Below are 23,069 nucleotides of genomic sequence, written 5' to 3'. Positions count from 1 at the left end.
GGGCCCCGAGGCTCTGGAACAGCCTGCCCGAGGAAATCAGGTCGGCTGAGTCAGTGAACTCTTTTAAGTCCCTTCTTAAAACATACTTTTATAGGAGAGCCTTTCCGATCTTATTTGATTTTATTTTATCCCTTTTATTTTATTGTATTTAACTAATTTTATATTTATCTGTATTTTAGTCTTTTCAATGTTTTCATGCTTTTATCTTGTATTGTTTTTGTATTATTGTCTCTTGGGTATTATTTTCTTTACAATTGTTAAAGCACTTTGTAACTTGTTTTTGAAAAGTGCTCTACAAATAAAGATTATTATTATTATTATTATTATTCACCATCACCAGTCGGTCCAGGGTGTGTAGCAGTATTTTGGACATGTGAGAACAGCCGAGAAAGTTCATGAATGCTAATGTAGACTAGGTATATTGTGCAACTGTATTTTTAGAAATTAAATGGAAAATAAATAGAAATTAAATGGCTAAAAGTGGTTAGAAAAAACCAACAACACAGGACTTGAGTAACTGGAGACTCTTAAAATATATATATATATATATATATATATAACTCCAAACAGGAGCAAAAATTTTTTTTATCAAACTTATTATTGCAATCTGTTCAACTCACACAAGACCTGGTACCCTTTTGCTGCTAAGGTAAATAGAGACCCAGGCCACAATTTGAAGACTCAGTTATCAGTTCAAGCAGATACTTAGTATGATGGTTTCTGTGCATAATAGGCTTAAGGTTTTATTTTTTATTTCCTCTCATATGGCTTCTTTTGTTACTGTGCATTCTGCAGGCAGAAGACAGACCTGAACCAAGGAGCCATTGAGGAGACCATGGTGGGAATACGTGAGATGCCACTGATGGACCAGAAGACATTGGGATTGTCCTGGAAGGCCAGGTGGTACTGCATGATCTGGACAACATTGCCTTAGCTGCTGCCATGTTGTTTGGACTAATGTATGCCCTGAACCTCAACTACCCTCCTGAACTAAGTACTCTTTCAAAGTGCTCCAGAAAGTTGTGATGGAGCTGGACGACAACACACTGTCAAAGAAAGCCCAGGGACTCAAAAACAAACTAATAGTGAGCCGTTGCCATTTTAGGCAACCTGGATACAACAGTACCCTTTCTTCTTGGAACATGGACCATTGCTGCTTTTTTATTGGACTGGACTTTTGACACTTATGCAACTCACTTGCGCTGACTTTATGTATGTATTTGTTTACTGCATGTGTAGTGTATTTGTTTCAGCAGATTATTTCTCTCAGGGCCATGTGTGGCAAAATGTATCTCTTTCATTTTATGTCAGCTTTGTCAGATGTGGGAGAGATCCCAACCGCTTCCCCTATTTTAAAATGTAGAGGTGATTTTGGTTTTTTGCACATTCGTAACTGTAATATAGAAGTGGTGGGAAAGCAATTACTCGTTAATTCTATAACTCTTTAATTCCAGAACCCTTGTAGTTAAAGGAGCACAATAACTTTCCAAGCACTGGATTTACATTTACCAGAGTGTAATGATTTCATTACATTCGTCTTTTTCGTTGTTAAGAGGTTGTAAATGTAGTGGATGTATTTAGCACTTTTTTGCATAATTTTGCAAGACATTTCTGCATTAATCTGGCTGTAGTATAATTCCCTATTGATGCTGGTTTGATGTCATACAGAAGGTTTTTAATGACCAACAGTGTTGCCTCAGGTTGTAGCAGAATGTTTACAATGCACTCTTGATAACTTGGCTACCAAGTGTCTATGTAAGGAAAAAGGTGCTTTGTTTTAATGTGAGAATGGTTTGTATATGTATGCCTTTATTTGTGCATACATTGCATAGAACTGATTGAAGTATTGTTAGTAACTCTATTTTTTGACAATACACTTTCAAAAGAAATGTTTTTGTGTGTGCCTTATTTGTTCTGAAAATGTTACAGGAGTAAAACTTACATGTAAAACTCACTTAAATACTTTTAGCATGTAGAATTTATGCAGAATCTATATGAGACTAACTTTAGCAGGTTAGGTTGATTTAACAGAACAACATTGCATATACTTTACATAAAAATCTCATGTTGCTTTAATAAGTGATAATTGAATACACTAAACATTAAAGGGAAACAAATTAACACAAACAAATGATGTTTGGTCTTTACAGAATAATTTAATGTATTAAACATTAACAAAAATAACTTTGAATGAAAATAATCAAATCATGTTGGTTTTACATGTAAGAATTCATTATAGTAAACTGAAATTAATCATTTTGACTAAAAATAAATATATGTGCAACCGATGTACATATTATTTTTATGTAAGTTCAACAGACTTTGTTTTTCAGTGTACTGATTGAACATGTGTATATGCTGATCCCTGATAAAAGAAAAATGTTTCTGCTGATAGCTGTTCAGAAAACCCCCCAAGAAGATCGGACTCTGATGGAAAGTTGTTTTAACAAGCTATGGTAATGCCCTGGCAGTGGCATATTTGATTTGATTACATTAATGTTTTGAGATTTATAAGAAATAATTTATCGCTACTGTGTAAAGGGAATACTGCTGGTAAAAAGCACCTTATTTGTTTAAAGTGTTTGCAAACCACATGTTATTGCACTTTTGTGTAGATAGCAGTACATTTAAATTAAAAGCGCGCAATACACTACTTTAGAATTCATTATTCAATTTTGTGCATAACAATGCGATTAATGGCAACTGATTGCAAGAAAATCATGCGATTAATCATCGTGACCCAGCACTACTTAAAACACAATACTAATGTATTTTATGTGTTTATGCGTCAATACATTGACATACACAATGTTTAGCCAAACATTTTAATTATCTGGTGGTGAATGTTCCTGCCTTACAAAGTATATTATGTTACTCTCCTACACACGCCGAAGGGTACCTTTTGTGAGAAATAACTACGCTTTGTCAAGCGTGGGTATATGACGCCTGAGATGACAACAGGCTAATTGACCTAACCTGTGCTGTTACAATTGAGGGTCGAGGTGGGACAGCGGAGGACGCCGTTGCCTGGTCCTGTAAGGCTGCCTTCAGATTGCTATGTAGGAGCTGAAGAGGATCCTGGCTTTGTGGAGGGCTGTTAGACACCACTGGTGCCTTGCTCTGATTCATCTGAATCATCATTAAAGGGGCATTATGTAGTTTCCAGCGTACGCGTGCTCGTACACAACCACTTCCATACTGAAATACCACAATAAACGCAGGAACACCAGCATGCAGGCTGTGGCTTTTCTCCAGACGTGTTCAGGCTCTGTTACTTCAATGTTACCGTCTCAGAGGCAGAAAAGCACCGGTGCCGTACCTTTCGTTCAGCGCAGCCAGCTGCATATCGGCTCAATACTCTTGAAAAAAGGCAAAGTGACAAACGGCCAGAGCTGAAATCTCAGGTAAACTCCCACTGCAACAGTAATAGTTTTATCAACTGTAGAACTAATCCATGCTCGTTATATGATAACGTTACATTTACTGCATTTAGCCGACGTGCTACATCGTTAGCTCGCCTGCTGCTTTTCAGTAACATTAACCATCTTTACTAACTGAATCTGTAACTGGAGGCTCAGCAATGTTAGCACAGCTACATGTATTGGATGATAATGAAACGGTTAGTGAGCTGGAATGGATATTAAAATGAGATTGTGTCACACCTTATAACAGACTGCAGTAAGTAACTTGTACTGTAACTAGTGATAGTGGATGGCTCTTCCTCTGTGTTGCTGTGACCGTTTTGTTGCAGTGTTTTATGTTATGTGGGTCACGTTACTTACAGTGACTGAGTATCGGTAAAACCCCAATAAACACAAACTGAACTTTACGAAGCAAACAGCGGCAGGTCCGAGCTACTGTAGCGTTAGCTGGCTGCATCACTATAGGCTAATATTACAAAACAAATTGCTCCACATTTGCTTTTTGCCTTTACATCCTTTCTTGCAGGCTAAATCAACAGTAGTACACAGGATAGTAACATGGGTGGCGTTAGTTGGTGAAGTAATGTGGAAAGCAATATAACTTTGCACCGGATAACATTAGCACTGCTCGGTGTGAGCCGGCGAGCTAATGTGACTTTCTCTCTGTTTCTCCAGCTTTACTAATGTTCACTTTGTTCTTACTCGACATCATCTGAACCTGTTTGGTCTGATGGGCTTCAGCACATAAACCTTTATTGTTGTTTTGTATCCTTACATGGAGCCTGTGTTTTGCTGTGAGCCGGTTGTTTTATGGTGTTAGTGGACTGCATGTCGTTGGCTGCCGTGTTGTCGCTGTAGTCTGAAAGAGGCTCGGGAGCGCGCACAGGGCTGAATCCGACCCGGAGACCTCACATTAAAAGCAGAGTAGTGGCTGATGCAAGCAACAGAGAAAACAGGCGTGTGCTTCATTTCTAAGTGAGTTTTAAGCCCATTGCAACATTGACAATAATGCAATGAAAATTACATACAGCCCCTTTAATAAAAATAAATAAACTAAATGTCACAGTTCTGGGGTGTTGGTGTTTCATGTTTTCAGTGTTTTACCTTGAAGTTGTTCTGTCCTTGGTATTGTTGCCTGTGTTCAAAACGGGCTAAACTGCTGTCTCAGAAGGTGTCTAACAGGACAGCGAGACATCGAGTGCTGTTCGAAACAGCTTTAACGATCTCTTCCTGTCTCCTGAGATGCCTTCAAGCTGCCTCAGTAACTGCCAGTTTTGAAGGCAGCATCGATGGTGAATGTAAATGCTCCGTACTTGTATAGCGCCTTTCTAGTCTTTTCGACCACTCAAAGCGCTTTTACACTACATCTGCATTCACCAGTCACACACATTCACACTGAGCCTAAGTGCTCAAACGGAAACTACTCGGTATTATACTCATACACTGGCGGAATAGCCGCCAGGGGCAATTCGGGGTTCAGTATCTTGCCCAAGGACACTTCGACACGCAACCAGGGGGGAGCCAGGGATTGAACCGCCGACCTTCCAATTAACGGCCAACCCGCTCTACCTCCTGAGCCACAGCTGCACTGACTGATGCTGGTGACTTGATGCTGACTATTACCCATAAAGCAGCGGCCGCTGGAGCTCTCAAAAACTTGTCAAGGACAAACTAGCCGAATTTGTACACAAATATCTTCTGACAGCCAGAAGAGACGCAAGACGGCGGGCTGACGTCTCACGTTGCTGTAAGTGCTGCCCTAGAAGGCTGTTCGAAACTAATGTAAACAGAGCTGCCTTCACTTGAAAGTGATGCTTTCCGAGGCAGCTGTCTATTATTGTATCGAGGCAGCGAGGCAACTGCTTTTCGTTTTCGAACAGCCATTGTGTTGTTTTGGTTTCTGTCTGTGTTCTTCTTGTTGCCTAATGCGTTCCACCTGTGCCTGGATGTCATCACCCTTCTTGTGTTTATAAGTCGTTGTCTTTCTCGTCACCAGCATTTTTGTTTCACGACTTTTGTTGCTTTGTGTGGACTACTTCATCTACACTGCAAGTTTCACCATTTCTTCAGTTTAACTCTGATTTTACCTGCTGTGCGCTTAGATCTCAGCATTTGGGCCCAAATACCTCTGTTTTACCGTCTCAGTGGAATGGCTGAACGTAATAGTGTTACTATGGAACCCGTGTAAAAATAGAGCCTACAAAATAATCCTCTTATGCCCGACATTGATGCAAACCTGATGAAAGCAGCTATTCTATCCTCAGTTGGGGTCAGTGTCAGGCTGCACACAGACTGAAGAAGCACGCTTTTTGGTGGGAAGTTTGAGGTCTGACCATGTTTTCTTCACCTAAATGTAAAGAATTGCGACCTGAGCTGTCATATTATTACTGTTATATATTAGGCTACTTTTCAGGCTGACAAACATAATTACTTTATTTGATTCTACAAACGACACAAGGGTCTCAATCCCAAGGACAGAAAAACTCCTCTCTTGGCTGTGTTCTGCTTCTCCATGTTGTAGACTCAAGGGGCAAGGCCTCTGAACTGAGAATATTTAAGGGCCTAATATTTAATTGCAGATTGCCATATTTATTACACGTGATGATTCTTACGCTGCGATTGGTGTGAGACAATCATTTCATTGATCTGCGCTGGTTTCTGCGTTAGACTGATACATGACTGTCCCTAAAACTCTGGATAATCCACGGCCCTCTCAGTCAACCATTTTCCTATGAAAACTTTCCACATTACAGTTTTTATTGAGTTTTTAAAATTTCATGCTTACTTAATTTGAGTACTACTGAAACACTTATTAGTCTGTTGACAGAAAATTAATCATTAATAATTTTAATCACCCATTTATCCAATTGTAATTCATTAGTGGGTAAGTCATCTATCAAGCAAAATTGCCTAACTGTTTGCTGGTTCCAGCTTCTTAAATGTAAAGACTTGCTGTTTTAGTTGGATCCATAACACTAGAAATTGCATATCTTTGGGTTTTTGGACTAGTGGTTGTAAAATAAAGGAAATTTAAGTAATCACCTTGGGCTCTGAGAAATTGTCATTGTCAATTTTTCACTACTTTTAGTCATTTTATAGTGAACTGGGCGTTCAGAATGACCCCAGACTACAAGAACCGACAACGCCAATCTGGTAATCCCACCCATTGAATAACTATCCAACAATTTCTTTGATAAAGGGAAGGAACAGAGGCTGTTGTGGCACAAACAGTACAAATGTTTATTTAAATTCAAAAGTCAATGCTTTGGTTTGTAAGAGTTGCAATGGAGGCCAAGTTAAAAATAGATTTCTTTATAACAGAAATTTTAAAATCTGACGTTACCAGTATAGGGGGTGTCAGGGAAGGCCAAAGGAGGAAGAGAGTAAAGAGAGTTCCAGAGTGCTTCACCACTAGCAGTGTTGTGAGGAACATTTGTTAACATTTGTCACCGTGGCATCATATGGCTGACCGTGACAAACTGATGTTTCTTTGCCAAGTCTACACAAAATTGAACCCTCAGCTATGCCCTTGGTGTTAATTAAAAAGATAGCCTTTTTAATGAAAAAAAGAGTGACAGAAATATATGTTGTGATATTTCCAATTGTTTTAATTGTTAACATTTTTACAAATTACTTTTGTTCAAAGGGGATTACTTTCAGAGAATATTTTACTTAACCAGCGACAAATGACATCGGCGACATATTGTGACTTCATGCAGAACAGGTTTTACTAAATTTATTATATATATATAGATTATACATCATTAAAATATATAGTATTTATTATTTTAATTAAATACAAGCAAATATACTTAACGTTGCCTTTTAGTTCATGGTTTACCATTTACAATATGCGCTTCCAAGGGTGCTGCCATTGTTGGGTGACTTCAGATAACTGCTTCTTCGTGAAGATGGATTTGCTCCAAGTTTACAAGTAGGAACTGACTTTGAGTGGCATTCCACTGTACTTTTTCAAGTAGGAGTTTAGAAATTTGCAAGTTCCGAGCTCTCTTGAACTCAAGATTTCCCTAATGTTTATCTCTGTGAGGCAACCCTCCACCTAGCCGTACACGGCTCCTTTTGAAGCTTGATAATTAAATGATGCTAGACCAGGAAGTTAATGGGTGAATCCTCTTCTTCGAGTGCTTACGGGATTGGGAAAAACTTACAGGGGAGAGCTCTGCCCATTACCTAGACTAAGCAATTAATTGATAGATCTGTAATATAATCAGCAGATTGTTAAGTAATATTCATTAGTTTAAGCCAGATTTGAGCACAACAAATTGGATTCCATTGACCTTCATTAAAAAAGGGTGAAAGAGTGGAATGAGCTGAACTGCAATGAATTGATAATTTCTGTTCAATTCAATCCAGTCGATGAAGTGTTTTAATTTACTCTTTTACTGCAGCCTTTCCTCCTGGGTTTACCTGCTGAAGAGAGTTTTTACTTTCCCCTGTTCCAAGTGAAGAGGAAAAACTCCCCACATCTCTGTACTATTTACACAGAGTACAGTCTAGAATTGCTCTACATGAAAAGTGCAATGAGATAACTTCTGTTATTAATCAGTGTAATGCAAAAAAAATGAATTGAACTGAATTGGGTCTCCCCCTTCCACTTCTTCTGATTTGAACTAGCTGTGTTCAATGAAGACATGAACTAGGAAGTACACGTAGCAAGTCAACTGGATGATGAACACCGGAGCATGTCAGTAATGGCATCATGTCTGGTGGCTGCATAGTTATCCAAACAAGGTTAAAGTCAAGGGCAACTGGACTTGGTTGAAGATACTAGAAGACGTTTCGTCCCTCATCCGAGAGACTTCTTCAGTTCTGACTGACTGGTAAGGAAACTTAGCAATTTAACCTCTGTGGAGTCGTTTGCCAGGATTGCCGACACTGCTGAACCTGCCCAGTCTTCTAGTATTTTCAACCAAGTCCAGTTGCCCTTGACTTTAATCTTCTTTGGATGCTGCTCTTTTTTAACAAAGAGTCTCTGTTAAATGTTGGTGGAAAATAATAAATATAGAAACAAGACTTTGCTCTTCTTGTAACTGAGCTAAAAATACTCTGATGTTATCTCAACTAATCTGCATTTTCTGCATTATTTGGAAAAATACACAACTAACCACGGCCTAGAAACACCATCACCAATAAATTTTAAAACAAATTTAACAATGGAAAATATGTAGACTACATCTGTCATTCTTCTCTTTTTCAGAGTGGTGACTCTGCATGATCATTGCCAGTTTGTAAAGGCTTGCAACAGCAGGGGTGATGTGATAAAGAAAGATGGGTGCCCAGTTGAGACATTTAACATTTGTTATTCACAGAACAAGATTTTGTTGTCCTAGATATGACATAAAGTTTTCATCACTGACTTTAACTTGCAACTGATTCGGCAACAGAATCATGCACAGATCCTTATCCTAATCGTGTCAAAACTACAGAGCACTAAACATTTTAGAGAATTTTGATGCGAACTGGTGAGAACTTCAATCCTCAAAGAAATTAATGCAGAAATATCATGAGAGAAAAACTCTTTTCTTGCCAGTTAGCTTATTTTGAACTTGAAGAAACAATGTGATCCAGCAACTTCATAAATAATAATAAGACAGTTTCATCATACACACCTATAGTGGGTGGAATTTTGAGGGTATTTATTAGCTCTGGCATCATTAAAATTTTATTTGGTACAAAATATTCTCACATGTATCAGCACATATCACGAAGACAATAGTGCAAGGTTGCAGCAATCTCAACTAAAGTAAAAATGAGCAATTACTCATTTTCATTCAAATTTATCCTTCTCAACGCTGTCACCTCAAAACAATGGAGGTCAATGGAATTTTGTTTGCTTAAAATAAAAACATATTAAAACTCTCCTCTCAAGAAAAACAACATCCGCCATTTCACTAAATGCCAAAAAGCAACACATTTATGTTCAAGTGATGAATCTGTCTTGCGGAATTATGTCTCTTGTCCATTAGAAGCAATGAAGGAAATAGTGTACATTTATAGAGCCGAAAGCAGCAGAGGGAGAAGGTTAGGTTGGATGGGTCTGACTTCCATCCATAATGTTTGAATTTACCGTGGGAGACTGCTGTTCATTTCCTGTTTCAAACCAGCAAACCACAATGGCACCACGACTGTTCCCATCACTTTAACTACATGGTTTAATATTGTATTTATTTATCTTACTGTAACCCCTCACTAAGTCGTTTTGGTGTCTGACCCTAACCAATCCTTAACCATAGCTCCATTCTCATCCCAAGAGCTCACATATACGGATGGTCAAGACCCCTTGATGTTGCTTTTTCACCCCCTGGGTCCCCTTCAGCATCGTATTTGCACGTGTAGGGCTCTACGGTCAAGGTAGAAAGAATAAATATATAACTTCCAGTCAAGTTAGGGACAATATATATGATTGTCTGGTTACACTTTCAAAAGAATACTAGTGGTTAATGTTGTGAAAAGTTGGTTAGGTTTAGGCAACAAAACTACTCGGTTAGGTTAAGGAAAAAATCATGGTTTGGTTAAGTAAGTTAAGTCACGTTACTTACATAATTTTTGTAACTTTAAATATTGCCTTTTTGTTTTGCACAGGTAACAAACACCATCTCCAGGGTGAAAGTACTTTTTCTGGCTCACCCATCCACCTCAATTACCTCCTTACTGTGACTTTGCTGATCTTTATATTAGGCTTACTTTTAGCATTCAGCAAATACACTAGGCCTCCCACTGCATTGAACTATGACACTAAAGGGTGCCATGTGCATTGGTACCAGATGCCAAAAGACGTGACAAAGCGTATGTATTCGATGCCCTAGGAATGAGAACGGGCTGCCATAAAACCAATAACGTCCGGCTGCGGACTGTAGCACCGCTCATGCTGCGCCCCTCACGGTAGAGTCTGTAATGATTGGCTGTAGCCGTGTCACCGTATGGTCTGTTCTTTACATGTGCATACTTATTCCCGCCCAATTTGTACCACACATGTGTGAACCTTATAGTTGACAAAAGCCAGTGATTTAAAAAACATACTTTATTAACAACTAGGGGTGTAACGGTACACACAAATCACGGTTCGATATGTACCTCGGGTTTGAAGTCACGGTTTGGTTTATTTTCGGTACAGTAAGGGGGAAAAAATGCAAACATTAAATTGCTACTTGTTTATTATGATCTTCTGTAAACATCAAAATTAGTTTATAAGTTTTTTAAATACATTTTTAAATTACACACAATACATTATATAAAATAAAAAAGAATAAGAAATAAAATACTGCTGCACACTACTACCAAGTTCTCCACTAAAATATTCTCAAAACAATACCACATATAGCTAATAAAATATAATAAAAATATAAATATGGATTACAGTGCAGCATTCTTCTTCTTCTTTTATACCATCTTAGCATTATCAATCCCAGCTTGAAGGCCAACTCAGATTAAAAAAAAAAAACATTTCCGAAGTCTGTTTAAATGCCGAAAGGCGTTTGCACTGTGCTCGTTTTTGTTTTTTCCCTTGTCACACTGACGTTCTCATTCATGTGATACCAATAGTGAGTTAGCAAGTTTGACGTTTTGCCAGAAACATACCTGATCACTACTGAGAAATGTTGGCCCATTGCTTTCGTCTTAACGACTTGTCTTTGTCCCTTGTTGTATTTCACTAGGAAACTGAAGTGTTCCCAAACAGGAGACCTTAACAAAAAGGGAGGGTCTACAAGCTCTGGCTTCTCTGCACTGGCCATGATGCTCAAGTTGCTACTTAGCGAGAGGCTAGGCTAAAGCATGCTACTTGTATAGCGCCGCAACATGGAGATTTGGTCCACCACTTAATATGTCCCTGTGGAAACTCTGAATTTACGTATGTTCACACAAAACAAGGCTTATATTTGACATTAAAGATTGCATTCGGTGCACATTTGCACCGTTCCGAAAGTCCTATACCGAAACGGTCTGGTATGAAGACATGTACCGTTACATCTCTATTAACACCACAGTATTAATCACATACACTATAGCAGGCAGTATTAGCACAAAAAGTATTTTGCTCAATATGTTCTCGTTACCACAAGCTAAATGTTAAAGTGATCTGGGAAAGTCCATCCATCCATCCATCTTCATCCGCTTATCCGGGGTCGGGTCGCGGGGGCAGCAGCTCCAGCAGGGGACCCCAAACTTCTCTTTCCCGAGCCACATTAAAGAGCTCTGACTGGGGGATCCCGAGGCGTTCCCAGGCCAATGTGGAGATATAATCTCTCCACCTAGTCCTGGGTCTTCCCTGAGGCCTCCTCCCAGCTGTACGTGCCTGGAACACCTCCATAGGGAGGTACATAAAAGGGACCAAAAGATGTTATCCTTCAGATTTGGTGTTGGCATTGCTTGCGTTCACACGTTGTATGCCGACACCGTTTCTCCTTGGCCAAGTCTCATTAAACTTTGCTGTGTAAAACTTCACCGGTCTCCGAAAACCTTCTTCCTCGCACCTGACAGCTGGCTCACAATAATTCTCCAACAGTTACCCTTAAACTGCTGGATGACACATTTTTGTTAAAATGGCAGGGATGGGGTCATTTCATTCATTTCCCTGGGGGAAGTTAAGACAGATATTTCATTATAAATTTACATTCTTATGCATCACCAAAATGTTGTGACATTATGCATTTTAGACCAGAAACCATCATGGCATGCTTCTATCAATGGAAGACAGACAGGCTTCAACTCCTATAGTGGGTTTGGACGGAGTATGGGGAGAGGTACAAAAATGGGAAGTCAATTCATCAGGTGGCACGGGACATGACGATAAACAGGGTGACTTTAAAGCGCGATACTAGGAGACATAGCTGCAATGTCTCATCATCAATTGCAATTGAATGTTGGGACCTGGCATTTAAGTTTGCACAATGAAATGACATTGATTTCCCAGACCCCCATGTGTCTCAACTTATCCTCTCCCTTGTGAAGAGTTCACATTTTTTTGGAAAGCCATATTTTGAAAATAGTTTATTCATCCATCCATCCATCGTCAACCGCTTATCCCGTGTACAGGGTCACGGGGGCTGGAGCCCAGCTGACATCGGGCGAAAGGCGGGGTACACCCTGGACAGGTCGCCAGTCCATCACAGGGCCACACATAGACAAACGACCAGTCACACTTACACCTAAGGACAATTTAGGGTCACCAATTAACTTAGGCTGCATGTCTTTGGGTGGTGGGAGGAAGTTGGAGCACCCGGAGAGAACCCATGCAGACAGGGGGAGAACATGCATTTAACCGCGTTAAACCCGCGATCTTCTTGCTGTGAGACCACAGTGCTATCCACCGGACCACCGTGCTGCAGTTTATTCTAGATCCAAATTGATTACTGTTATAGCCTTGCTTTAAAGACACCTCAAGTAAAAACTGGCTCAACTCACCCCGCTCTCCCCTATTGTTTTTCAGCATGTAGTGAAATGACTGATGATTTTTTGGGGGAGGACACATACATGGCTACAGGCCCCATGTGTAGCATTAAAGAAGCTCTTTGCACAAGTTCAAGCACAAAGACCCATCACCTGCCTCTGCCTGCTCACCTGAGAGGTATCGCATGTCCTTTCACCTGTGTTATTACTTTACCCCTCTTTCGTAGTGGCCTTGCTCCTGTATTTACCTGACACCTCTTTGCTGACACCGCACTTTGTTGCAGTTTGACTCTCCTCTTCCTCATCACCAGCATTGAGGCCCCATCTGTGGTCAAGGATAAGGAGGAGGACGGGGAGGTGGAGGGATCTCTGTAGCCCTACTGATTTACAGCCTCGCCTTACTGTGACTGTGGCTCATGGCGAAGGGGCCAATGTCAAAGCTTCATCGGGCAGCTGTGCTTGTTAGATTCATTTTATGGCTCTTCTCATTCCTTGTCACAAGTGTCAGTCCTGACTGAGCTATAGTTCACCACATGTTAGACCAGATTCACTTGAAATGCAACAGAAGCTGAATGCTTTACAGTCGCACTGTATGGTATGTAAAGAGCGGAACGGCTTCACACAATTAGATGAGTTTCTAGAGAAATGCGTTGGGCGAAATCCATCTAAAAAATGCTGTTAGTATATGACTGACTCAAGGAAACTGAACAGTTCTGACATTCAAAGGAGCTCTGACCCATAAAAGGTTACTGTGAAACTGTGATGTTGACCACACAAATCCGGATACAGCAGCCGTTTTGCTCTCAACAGGAACAAACAACTAGTTAGTTTGGAAAACATGCTGTTTTGTATCTCTGTTGCTCAGTTTGTTTTGAGATATTTCAGTTCTTGGCTTGGCTTGGCTTGGCTTTAGAAATTTAACTGGAGAGACAAATAATAATAATGTTTAAAAAATTTGTACATGTGATGGTTTGGTTTGAATTGAAACAATCTAACCCCTGGTATGCAGCTTTCTGGGTGTAGCAGATAATTTAAGAGATATGTTTCATGGCCAGAAGAACACCTGAACATTACACCAAAATGTGATTGGTGTACAAGTCATTTCAAAACCATGGGCATTAATATGCTGCAATAACTCCTCCCCTGTTTAAATTTTGTTCACAATCCAAACTCAAAGCCTGACTGACAGAGTTTACAGTCTGTACTTGTTCACTTTGAGCCTCATTCTTCAAGTGCTATGCTTTCATAAAACTTTCTCTAAGTCACTAAATAGTACGACAAGGCTAAACAGAAAGTCAGATCATGCTGGAGCTATTTTTTATAATGGGCACATTTTTATAATTTATTGTCTTTTTTCATCTCTTGTGTCTGAATCATCTCAATTAAGCACCAACTGGAAGACTATAACACCATCTCAGGAATTAATCACAATACGAAGTGATTAAAGAAGGTGAGACTAAATCAAATATTTGAAAGTGTTATGGACTGTGGATTTAACTTCAACTAAAATTAGAGCGAAATGTCATTCCAGTGGGACTTTCAGGACTGTTATTGCAAAAAGGGCTTAATTACAGCTGTTTTAATTATAAAAAAATCGGACATTAGGGCTTGAAACGTGAATTTTCTCTCTGGTTTGGACAGTGTCATACCACTAATGAGAACTGTTGAAATGTTTCACTACAGTATAACTGTCAAAAGAAAATGATGGAAATTGGAAAGCCTGTCCAACCTATCCCTGCTCTAACAAAACTCTTGCATTTAGCCTTCCCATCTGCAAGAATTATACAACAAGAGGTGGGATCGGGCAGGCTACCCACTCATGATATAATGATGACCACATATAGCCCACAGCATATCCACCACAACACCTGCATAATAGACTTATGGAAGAAAAGCATGCTAAAGGGGGAGACAGCTTCTGCAGTGGTTTGTTTGTGTTGGTGGCGACGATGAGGAAACATCTGATCAACAACAAAAAAAACAACACAAAAGCAAATCTCTCATTTGACCAAATCATGCCTGCAGCTGTTAAACACCGCATTGAATGCTTTCGCTATCTCTCTTCTTTTCTTTCTCCCACATGCGCGCGCCTGCACACGCGCTCGCGTCCCCACGCAGCCGGGCGCGCACACGCAAACCTGCTCACCAATGCACTGCACAGGACAGGAGCCCCTGACAGTGCCCGTGCCTGCCACTGATCGCTGCCTGGCGTCTCCACAGCTCCGCTGGATGTTTGCGCAGAGGACACCTGCCTCCGCCGGTGACTGCACCGATCCGCGCGGCACAATCCAGCTCGTTTCAGCCTCTCAACTTTTGACCGATTTTCTTGCGGACACCTGTTCCAAGACTGTATTTCATTAGGGTGAAAAAAACGCTGTAGAGCCAGGCGTTTGACTACCAACTTGGGGCTTGATGGCACTGTTATTTTTTGACAGGTCTGGAAAGTTGCGCTGCGTCAAGGAGCATGGTCGCAAACTTTAAAAGCTTATAATAATCGAGAGACAGTTTTTAGAATGAATGCAAGTGAGTCACCACTTGCGTGAGAGGCGCACAGAGCTCCGGGGCTCTCCAGGTACTGAAAAGGAAAGGCGACACGGAGGAAGTCGTGATCTAAGCGGCGGATTGCGCCACGGAGGACGGAGGGAACGGACCGATGAGTCAACATGGGTAAGTAAGTGGAGTACTGTTATATTTTGAAACGATTGCCGCCAGAGGATGGGGAGCCCATGGATCTGCAAATCATCTATATTATTATCTGAGCGCACTCGTGGTCTTTACAATAACAGTATAGGGTTGATTGTTCTCCACTGGCGCATCTGTTAGTGTGATGGTCAGATATCTTTCGCGGCTTATTTCTGCACGGCAAGCTGACATCTCCAGTGTTAAAGAATCAGAATCCCCCCTCCTTTTTTTTTTTTTTTTTCATTTAAGACCGACATCAGCACTGAGAGGGTTTCCTTCTCTATTCATGAATAAAAACACAAATAGCCTACTGCTGGCGGGAGTGTTGGTGCTTCTGAATATCAAGGCGAGGAGATAATGCTCTCACCTTCATGATTTAGGAGCGATGTAGCCCAAATCTGAATCAGTTGACTTGGGTTTAGGTTCCAATGCAAAATGAGTTGAAGCTAAATACATCTCTCAGATAAAGTCCTTGGTATTGAAGCTGCAAGGACAAGTTTATTCTGACTTTAAATGGTCAAAATTTGGTGAGATGTGTCTGTCTTTTGTGTCCTCCCCCTCGCCTCCTTTTCCCCCTCAAAGCTCTGACATGTTTTGACTCCGTCCTATTTCTTCTACCTCCCCCCTTCTCCTGACAGCTCTGTGCACCTACAATCTCATCCCACACTGCCTTTCACCTCCTCCATTTTACTGGCTGTGGGTGCTCCAAACCCACACTTCTCTTCAGTGTTTCAGGAGCTATGCGTCCCTGTCAATATTAGACCTTCTTTGTGTGTGTGTGTGTGTGTGTGTGTGAGGGGGGGGGGGGGGGGGGGGGGGGGGGGGGGGGGGGGGGGTGCACAAACGAACTGTAGGTGTCCAGAATTGTCAGTGAATATGCGGTGAAAGGATGTCGACGTTCAAGCAGTCTGGAGCTGTTTTAATAGAAAGCCTCACGATGTTTCATGTCCTCTCTTTCTGTGCAACTTTGTCAAATGTTCTTGAATATCTCAGTAAAGTACTATTATTCAGACGTAGGCACGCGCGAGCGCGCGCACAGTGCACGTTTGATAGGCGGCTAGGTGCAGAGAGAGCCGTTTGAGTTGTTCTTAAACTGCACCACTGTGATTCATTTTGTTTGTCTTGCCTTGTCACTTGTTGGATTTATGCTGCTGTTTTGTTTAATTTTTTTGTTTTATTTTTATTCCCAAAATTACTGAAAAGCTGAGACAGGCTGGGGGGAAGCATGCTGCCCACACATCTGTGCGGAATTGTGGCATTTTCCCAAGTAATGAGCAGCTTAGTGCAACTAATGAGCACATGCTATTACTGATTTAATTATGTCACCACAATGACTATAAGCCAAAATAAGTGTTTGCTTTTATTAGGATATCAACATTTCTGACTGAAGCTCTCAATGTCATCTTCATCCATTGTCCTTGTTTTCCTCATTCAGGGACAGGTTAAGAGCCAAAGTAAAGATTTCACTGCCTTCAGGGCTGAAGTTTGGTTGTCTAAATCATCCACACAGAAGGGTGGAACCAGGTTTGGCAATGTTTGAAGCAAGTAAGTTACATCTGTTAGAGTAGTCTAAGTGTGAATAATGCCCTTCAAATCTAACACACACAATTCACAACACCAAAATGCTTCATTTATAATTATATCAAACAACAGCTGGATCTAGAGAATGTTTGGGATTTTTACTTGATAAATGACTTAAATGATCATCACAATTGTTGCCAAAAAAATGCTCAGTTGGTTGATAATTCATTTAAATTGACTAATCATTTCAAGACTCACATCAAGTAATGTAATATTATTATTTCAGAATGATAGGTACGAAAAGATACAATACAACTTTAAACTTTAAAGAAATTCATTTTGTATTGTTGTACAGTTGCGTTCAAGTTATGTACACTAAGACTGAACATACAGCTACACATGTGACACTTTTTGTAAATATAAAAAACACATAATCAAACAAAGAATCATCACAGTTATACACATTATATTATATCCGTTGGATCCAAGTTAGCAGCACACTGATTTTACTTTAGCAACAGTATAGACTGCATTTAAATGGAGGGACTCTATATTTGAGGGCAGAAGTTGGTATTCTCCATTTAAAACATACGAGGAGTCAGAAGAGATATTGTTAGCAAGTCTGAGCATGCTCTTGTTGTTGAGTTGCTTGAAAAGAGAGTGCAACAGGTTGGCCAATAATATTTGCACAAATTGGGATATTTGGACTGATTAGTTTTTAAAATTCACAGATAGGCGGCTGAGCCAGGCCATACTGCAGTACAGCATGACGCTCTGAATCACAGAAAAATGATCTGGCTACTGGCTCCAAAAGATCTGCGTCTACGAATTAAGTACACATGCTGCTGTATCTGGATCAAATCCATGATAGGGTGGCAATTGCCAGGTGTTTTTATGAAGAGACTTACATTGTGAATTGTCACTGGAGGTAGCTGACAATCAGGAGGAAGGCTAAAAATAATTTTCTGTCTTATTAATTTTGATAGTAAGAGTGTTTGTTTCCACACCATTCAATTAGTCACATTGGTACAATCTATGGTTGTAGATAAACTGAAAAGGATCCTGGGATTTACCTATTGCTTTGCTGAGATGTTGGACCATACTATTTTCTAATGAATTCATAATTAACAGATGTAAGCGCTACTGGCCTAATGTAAGGACGACATACTTTTGACTAACAAGCAAACAAACACTGATACATTTGTGGCCTAAGCTGTTAAATTTATATTCAGCGCTGCCTCCCACAACAACAAAACTGCGAACCACACTAAGAAGCAATGTTTTCAGCCGACAGAAAGAAAAAGCAGAGGAAAGTGATGCAGGAGTCATTGTGAACAACACAGGTGCCCGATGGTGCGAGTGAACACACTCATCTGCTGTTGTAGAACTGCTTAAGTAAGAGCAACAGGGCAATTACGCTCAAATAACCTTCAATTTATTCAATAATCCATCCATTTCCTAGAGCAGACAGAGACAGTAATTGGTCCAGGGAGCACATTTCTTGAAAACATAAGCTGGATTTCTTTTTTTTAAGTAACCTGTGGACACAGTTTTTCCCTTCCACGTATTCAAGCTTTTAATAGCGCAGATAATTAGAAGAGTGTTATTCACAGTTTTGCCATTGGCATAAAACTACTAACTTTTCCTGAAGCTTTGAGACCATTATGCAGTCTTAGACAGGAGGATCTAGTTTCTCAGCTCTGTAAATTCATTATCACACACTGCAAAGTTTTAATTGGATCAAATAAATACCCTTAACTGAAAGACAAGATCTTGCCATCCTACAGATTAAAGCAGTAACGGAAAATGTTGCTCTCTACTGGTTGGGTTTACAGTGTCCTCAGAGCCACACTGTGTATGATAAAGAAAAAACCTGCAATAAAATAAAATAGCTTTTAAAATAGCTGAAGCCATCAATAAGGATTATTAACAGTTCCTATGAGGCACTTTGCAGCAGTTTAGTAACATTCACTTCACCACTACCCACATACGCCATCAAACCGTTACAAGCACAGCACAGCCTATCACATTGAACTCTTTTCACTGTACCTGTATAGGTCATTCATTTGGTGTGTGTGTGGTGGGGGTGAGGGGCATGCTGGACTATTTTGAATGGCAACCCTTCTTCCAAGTTTGTATTTCTACTTCATTCTGTGTTTTTCTTGAAATTCCAAAATAACTGTGAAAGACTTCACGAAAACAATGTGTCCTGCACATTGAAGTCATGCAGTGAAATATGGGCAGAGACACAAAGCTGAGAACAAAGTCTGGCAGTAAGCACTGGGAGCTGAGCCTGCACACCAATAAAACAAACAAAAAACAAGTAGACTCTGCTACAAGAGTCACATGCTAATGTGTTGTATTTTGTACGTCACTGAAGCATACTACAGCCTACCTTTGGTTGTCATGGTTTTGTACATTTCATGATGCTTGTTCATATTTTGTCCAAACGACAAAAAAGATCATTTGTCAGGGCCTTCCAAAACAACATATATGTGCTTTCTGAACTGCCAACTCTGCCTAAACCAAATATAGCCACACCTAAAACTAATTGGTTATGCTTGCGGAAAGCTGTTGGGTCTGTAACACAAAAATTAAAGACTAAATAACCAACAATCAAAGTTAAGAAAACTAAATCTAAATCTCTAGTTTTTATTTATTTAGGTTGACACTCAAAAATGTAGGTAATCTGCTTTATCAGGACTGCGTGGGTGTGGTTTGATTAGACTGAGAGTTGCATAAGCAAACAACCCTACAACTGTCGTCATGTTTCACCTGAAATGTTGCTAAATCCTAATTGGTGCATCACCTTTTTCCAGCAGAGCCCCGTCCACTTCAAAAGCACAATACAGAAATCTCCTATGTGAAATAACCTTTTACGGTTCTAACCTCAACTGTTCTAAACCAATCTATTCTAGCAGAAAAATGTGAGTCTGTGCAGCAGCCCATAGTTCATAACGTGAAGCTGATTTGAAATGAGGTCTTCAGGGCCTTTTAACAAATGACCATTTCTTTCATATTTATGATGAGGACAGCATCTTTGGGTATAGTAAGAAGTCCCAGAAGGGACATGGAGAAAAATGTAAATAGGAAAGGGGGTCGGGGAGGAGAGGGGGGGGCTATTTCTGCGTTCTCTCACACTAGTTTAAACACGCATGTTCTTCCAGGGAATACCTGGGAAACAGAAAAATAAGCACCAACAACAGTAACATGTTTGGAAAGCACCTTTAATATTGTCAATAAGTTTCACATTAGGAAACATATTTGGATATATAATCTGTGCAGTTCTTGCCAAATATGTTGTTTTATTAAGTTACCATTTGTGCAGATGGTGCTTTTGTTCTCACGGATTTATGTCTGATTTGCAAAAGTTTTTCTTTCCCTCTATAATATGTTCCTCCACATCCCTTCCAGGGCCTTCCCCGGAACGGAAGTGGAGCCAGTGTAAAGGCTAGTGAAAATGATGAACATACTGTGACAACTTCCATACATAAAGTATACTATAGTTCAGTGGTCGGCAATAGGCGGCTCGTGGGCCAGAACCGGCCCGTCAGCAATAATATCTGGCCCATGGCCAGATTGCTTTGACAGCAGAAAAATAAAAAAATTGATAGTGGCTGATGCTGAAATAGATCTCAGTCATGACAGCTACAGTTACTCATGCAATCACTTCCTCTTAAGTGATTGTACCTTCAAAATAAAAGCGCGAGAATGTTTTCGCAACAATGCTTTATGTCGAGTTTATTGAGAGCTTTTACTTTGAAGAGTTCTAAAGGACATTCAAAAGAGACTCTGGCTTTCTTGCCACACCTCTGAAAAAGCCGTCAGTAAACGTGTGATTGGATTGGATCCCCTGAATTTCCTCAGGGAAATGAAAATAAGCGTCCATTGTGAGCATGTGCAAATGTGTCCTTATAATCAATTTGTTTAACAAGGGAGAAAAAAAAGATATCTGCAGTTAGTTGGAATTGATCTTACAACCTTCCTAATGGGAGTCCCGCACAGTGCTGACAGAACTACACGTATACAAGGATTTGAAATAATTTGAATATGTTCTGGCCCGCCATGTAACGGCATAAAAAAAATTTGGCCTGATGCCAGACTTATTTGCAGACCCCAGCTATAGTTGAATTCTCAAGGTAAAAATAACCAGTTACAACATATACAGCAGAAATAATTAAATAGACTCTGAAGCACATTGGAATTGACTATTCACTGGCAATAAGTGCTGAATTCTGATTAACAATACATATTGCTTTTCACACTGCTGAATGCGTCTGACCTTTACTGATTACCAGTACCACACACAAACTCATCATCCACGTCAACTCCTCAGCCTTTACAACAGGCTCGCTTCGGTTTGTGCTGATCCTTTGACATCAGCACTCATATCGATCAATGCAGCTCTCTGCACAGATTTCTAAACCAATAACTTGTGCGCGTGTGTGCATGTAGGTCCATAGGAAAGGCAGAGTCAGTAAAGTTCCTTATATGTGTGATACTCCAGGCCTGTGAAGACTTTGAGCTTTCACTTTGTGACAGGCTGAGTCGAGATGTTAAGCACTGTGGGTGTCAAGGTTGAAGACTTTCAGTGACATAGATGATTTATTGGGTGCAACTATTAGGGAAGCAAACTATCTGCCTCAATGCAGTCCACTGCTGTATGAGGCAGACTGTATGATTTTTAAAATAAAATGTGTTCCTTCTGATTTGGTCATCATATGGTCCTATCTATGATGTCCATTGTACTTTTATCATTTTTAATGAAAACACCATTAGGGTTTGTGTATCTTTACAGCCAAGGAATTAAGCTACTGCCAATGACTAATAAAGATAAGGAGCACAGTAAAAATCAGATCAGATATCAAGGCAAAAATAAAATCTGTACACCATTTCATAACTTTAATTATCTATTGATCAGGCACGAACATCCTGTCAGATCAAAACATTGCAGCAATATATAATTAAAGTTTTAATGTGAATATAAAGCAGTGTGCAGATAACACTTTTGCCATGACATTGCTTAAGTACAAGAGTGTGTATGTTGTTTTTCTTGTTATTAAAATAGTAGGCTACACAAAAATGCTTCAACAGATGTATGATTACTGGATATTTATAAGGCTCATAGTGACTGAAATATCTGGCTAGAGAAAGCTGTAGGCAACAGACCAGAATGGTTTGGCTGAAGCTGCTCTAGAAAAGTCCATCCAACATCCGTTGTGGAATAAGGCTGCCTTGTTCCACAACGGGTAGCTTTTGGTGCCACATAAAACCTGCTGGTATAAAGGTGTCGACATTCAGAATAACCAATTAGCATTTTTTAAGGTTTCCCTCCTTGCAAAGTGGTTTTTAAAGATGCACTGTAGTGCTTTTTATGAAACAACTGTGTTTGTTCTGTCTTTTGTTGTTTGTTTAACATTTGTTGTGCTGCTTCACATAAAAAAAAGTCAGTTAGAGCAGTAGTTTAAATGTTAATACATTAGTATCAACAAAAAATAGATCACTTTGATAATTGATTCATTGATTATTAATTGATTATTTATTGTTATTGTATTAAAAAGATGCCAACACAGTGACAATATACATTTATCCTCAGCAGTTCTGATAAATGTATATTGTCACTGTGTTGTAAATTGAATATCTCAAGTTCAACACAAGCTATTTTAACATGGCACCTGTTTTGTCATGTTTTCTGACATTTTAGAGTGAACAATTAAAAATCATTATATTAATTATGACAATTATCATCAGTTGTAGCCAGTTGTTTAACGTCACGTAATCAGAAGCGTGCTTTACTGAGAAAAGATATTTACAGTTAAAATACAAAATTATGTAGGCTAAAATACCTGTATATATGGATGGTGCCATATATACATACAATATGCATACAATCATGAAGCGTAAGATTTGGAAGGTACATAACTAATCGTCAGTCTTTTTTTCTCACTGTTTTAAAGAAAAGAAAATACAATTCCTGCTGTTTGTTGAAATTTCTATGATTGCTCTAAAGTCTTGAATGTACTCAACCTATAACAA

The 23,069-nt window shown here is 39.7% G+C and overlaps 1 protein-coding gene across 1 annotated transcript in view; it reads left to right on the top strand.

The window, feature by feature from the left end:
* Positions 1 to 15,493: 15,493 nt before the first annotated feature.
* Positions 15,494 to 23,069, top strand: part of lrrtm4l1 (leucine rich repeat transmembrane neuronal 4 like 1) — a 60,930-nt gene continuing 53,354 nt past the window's right edge. Inside the window, exon 1 of the mRNA XM_046067716.1 lies at positions 15,494 to 15,497. Within this exon, the coding sequence (XP_045923672.1) occupies positions 15,494 to 15,497 (4 nt within the window). The remainder of the gene's footprint in view (positions 15,498 to 23,069) is intronic.

Source organism: Micropterus dolomieu, linkage group LG13 (assembly GCF_021292245.1).
Source record: "Micropterus dolomieu isolate WLL.071019.BEF.003 ecotype Adirondacks linkage group LG13, ASM2129224v1, whole genome shotgun sequence".
Lineage (NCBI taxonomy): Eukaryota > Metazoa > Chordata > Actinopteri > Centrarchiformes > Centrarchidae > Micropterus > Micropterus dolomieu.
Note: the sequence above shows the minus strand (reverse complement) of the source record. Positions and strands in the feature narration are given on the sequence as shown.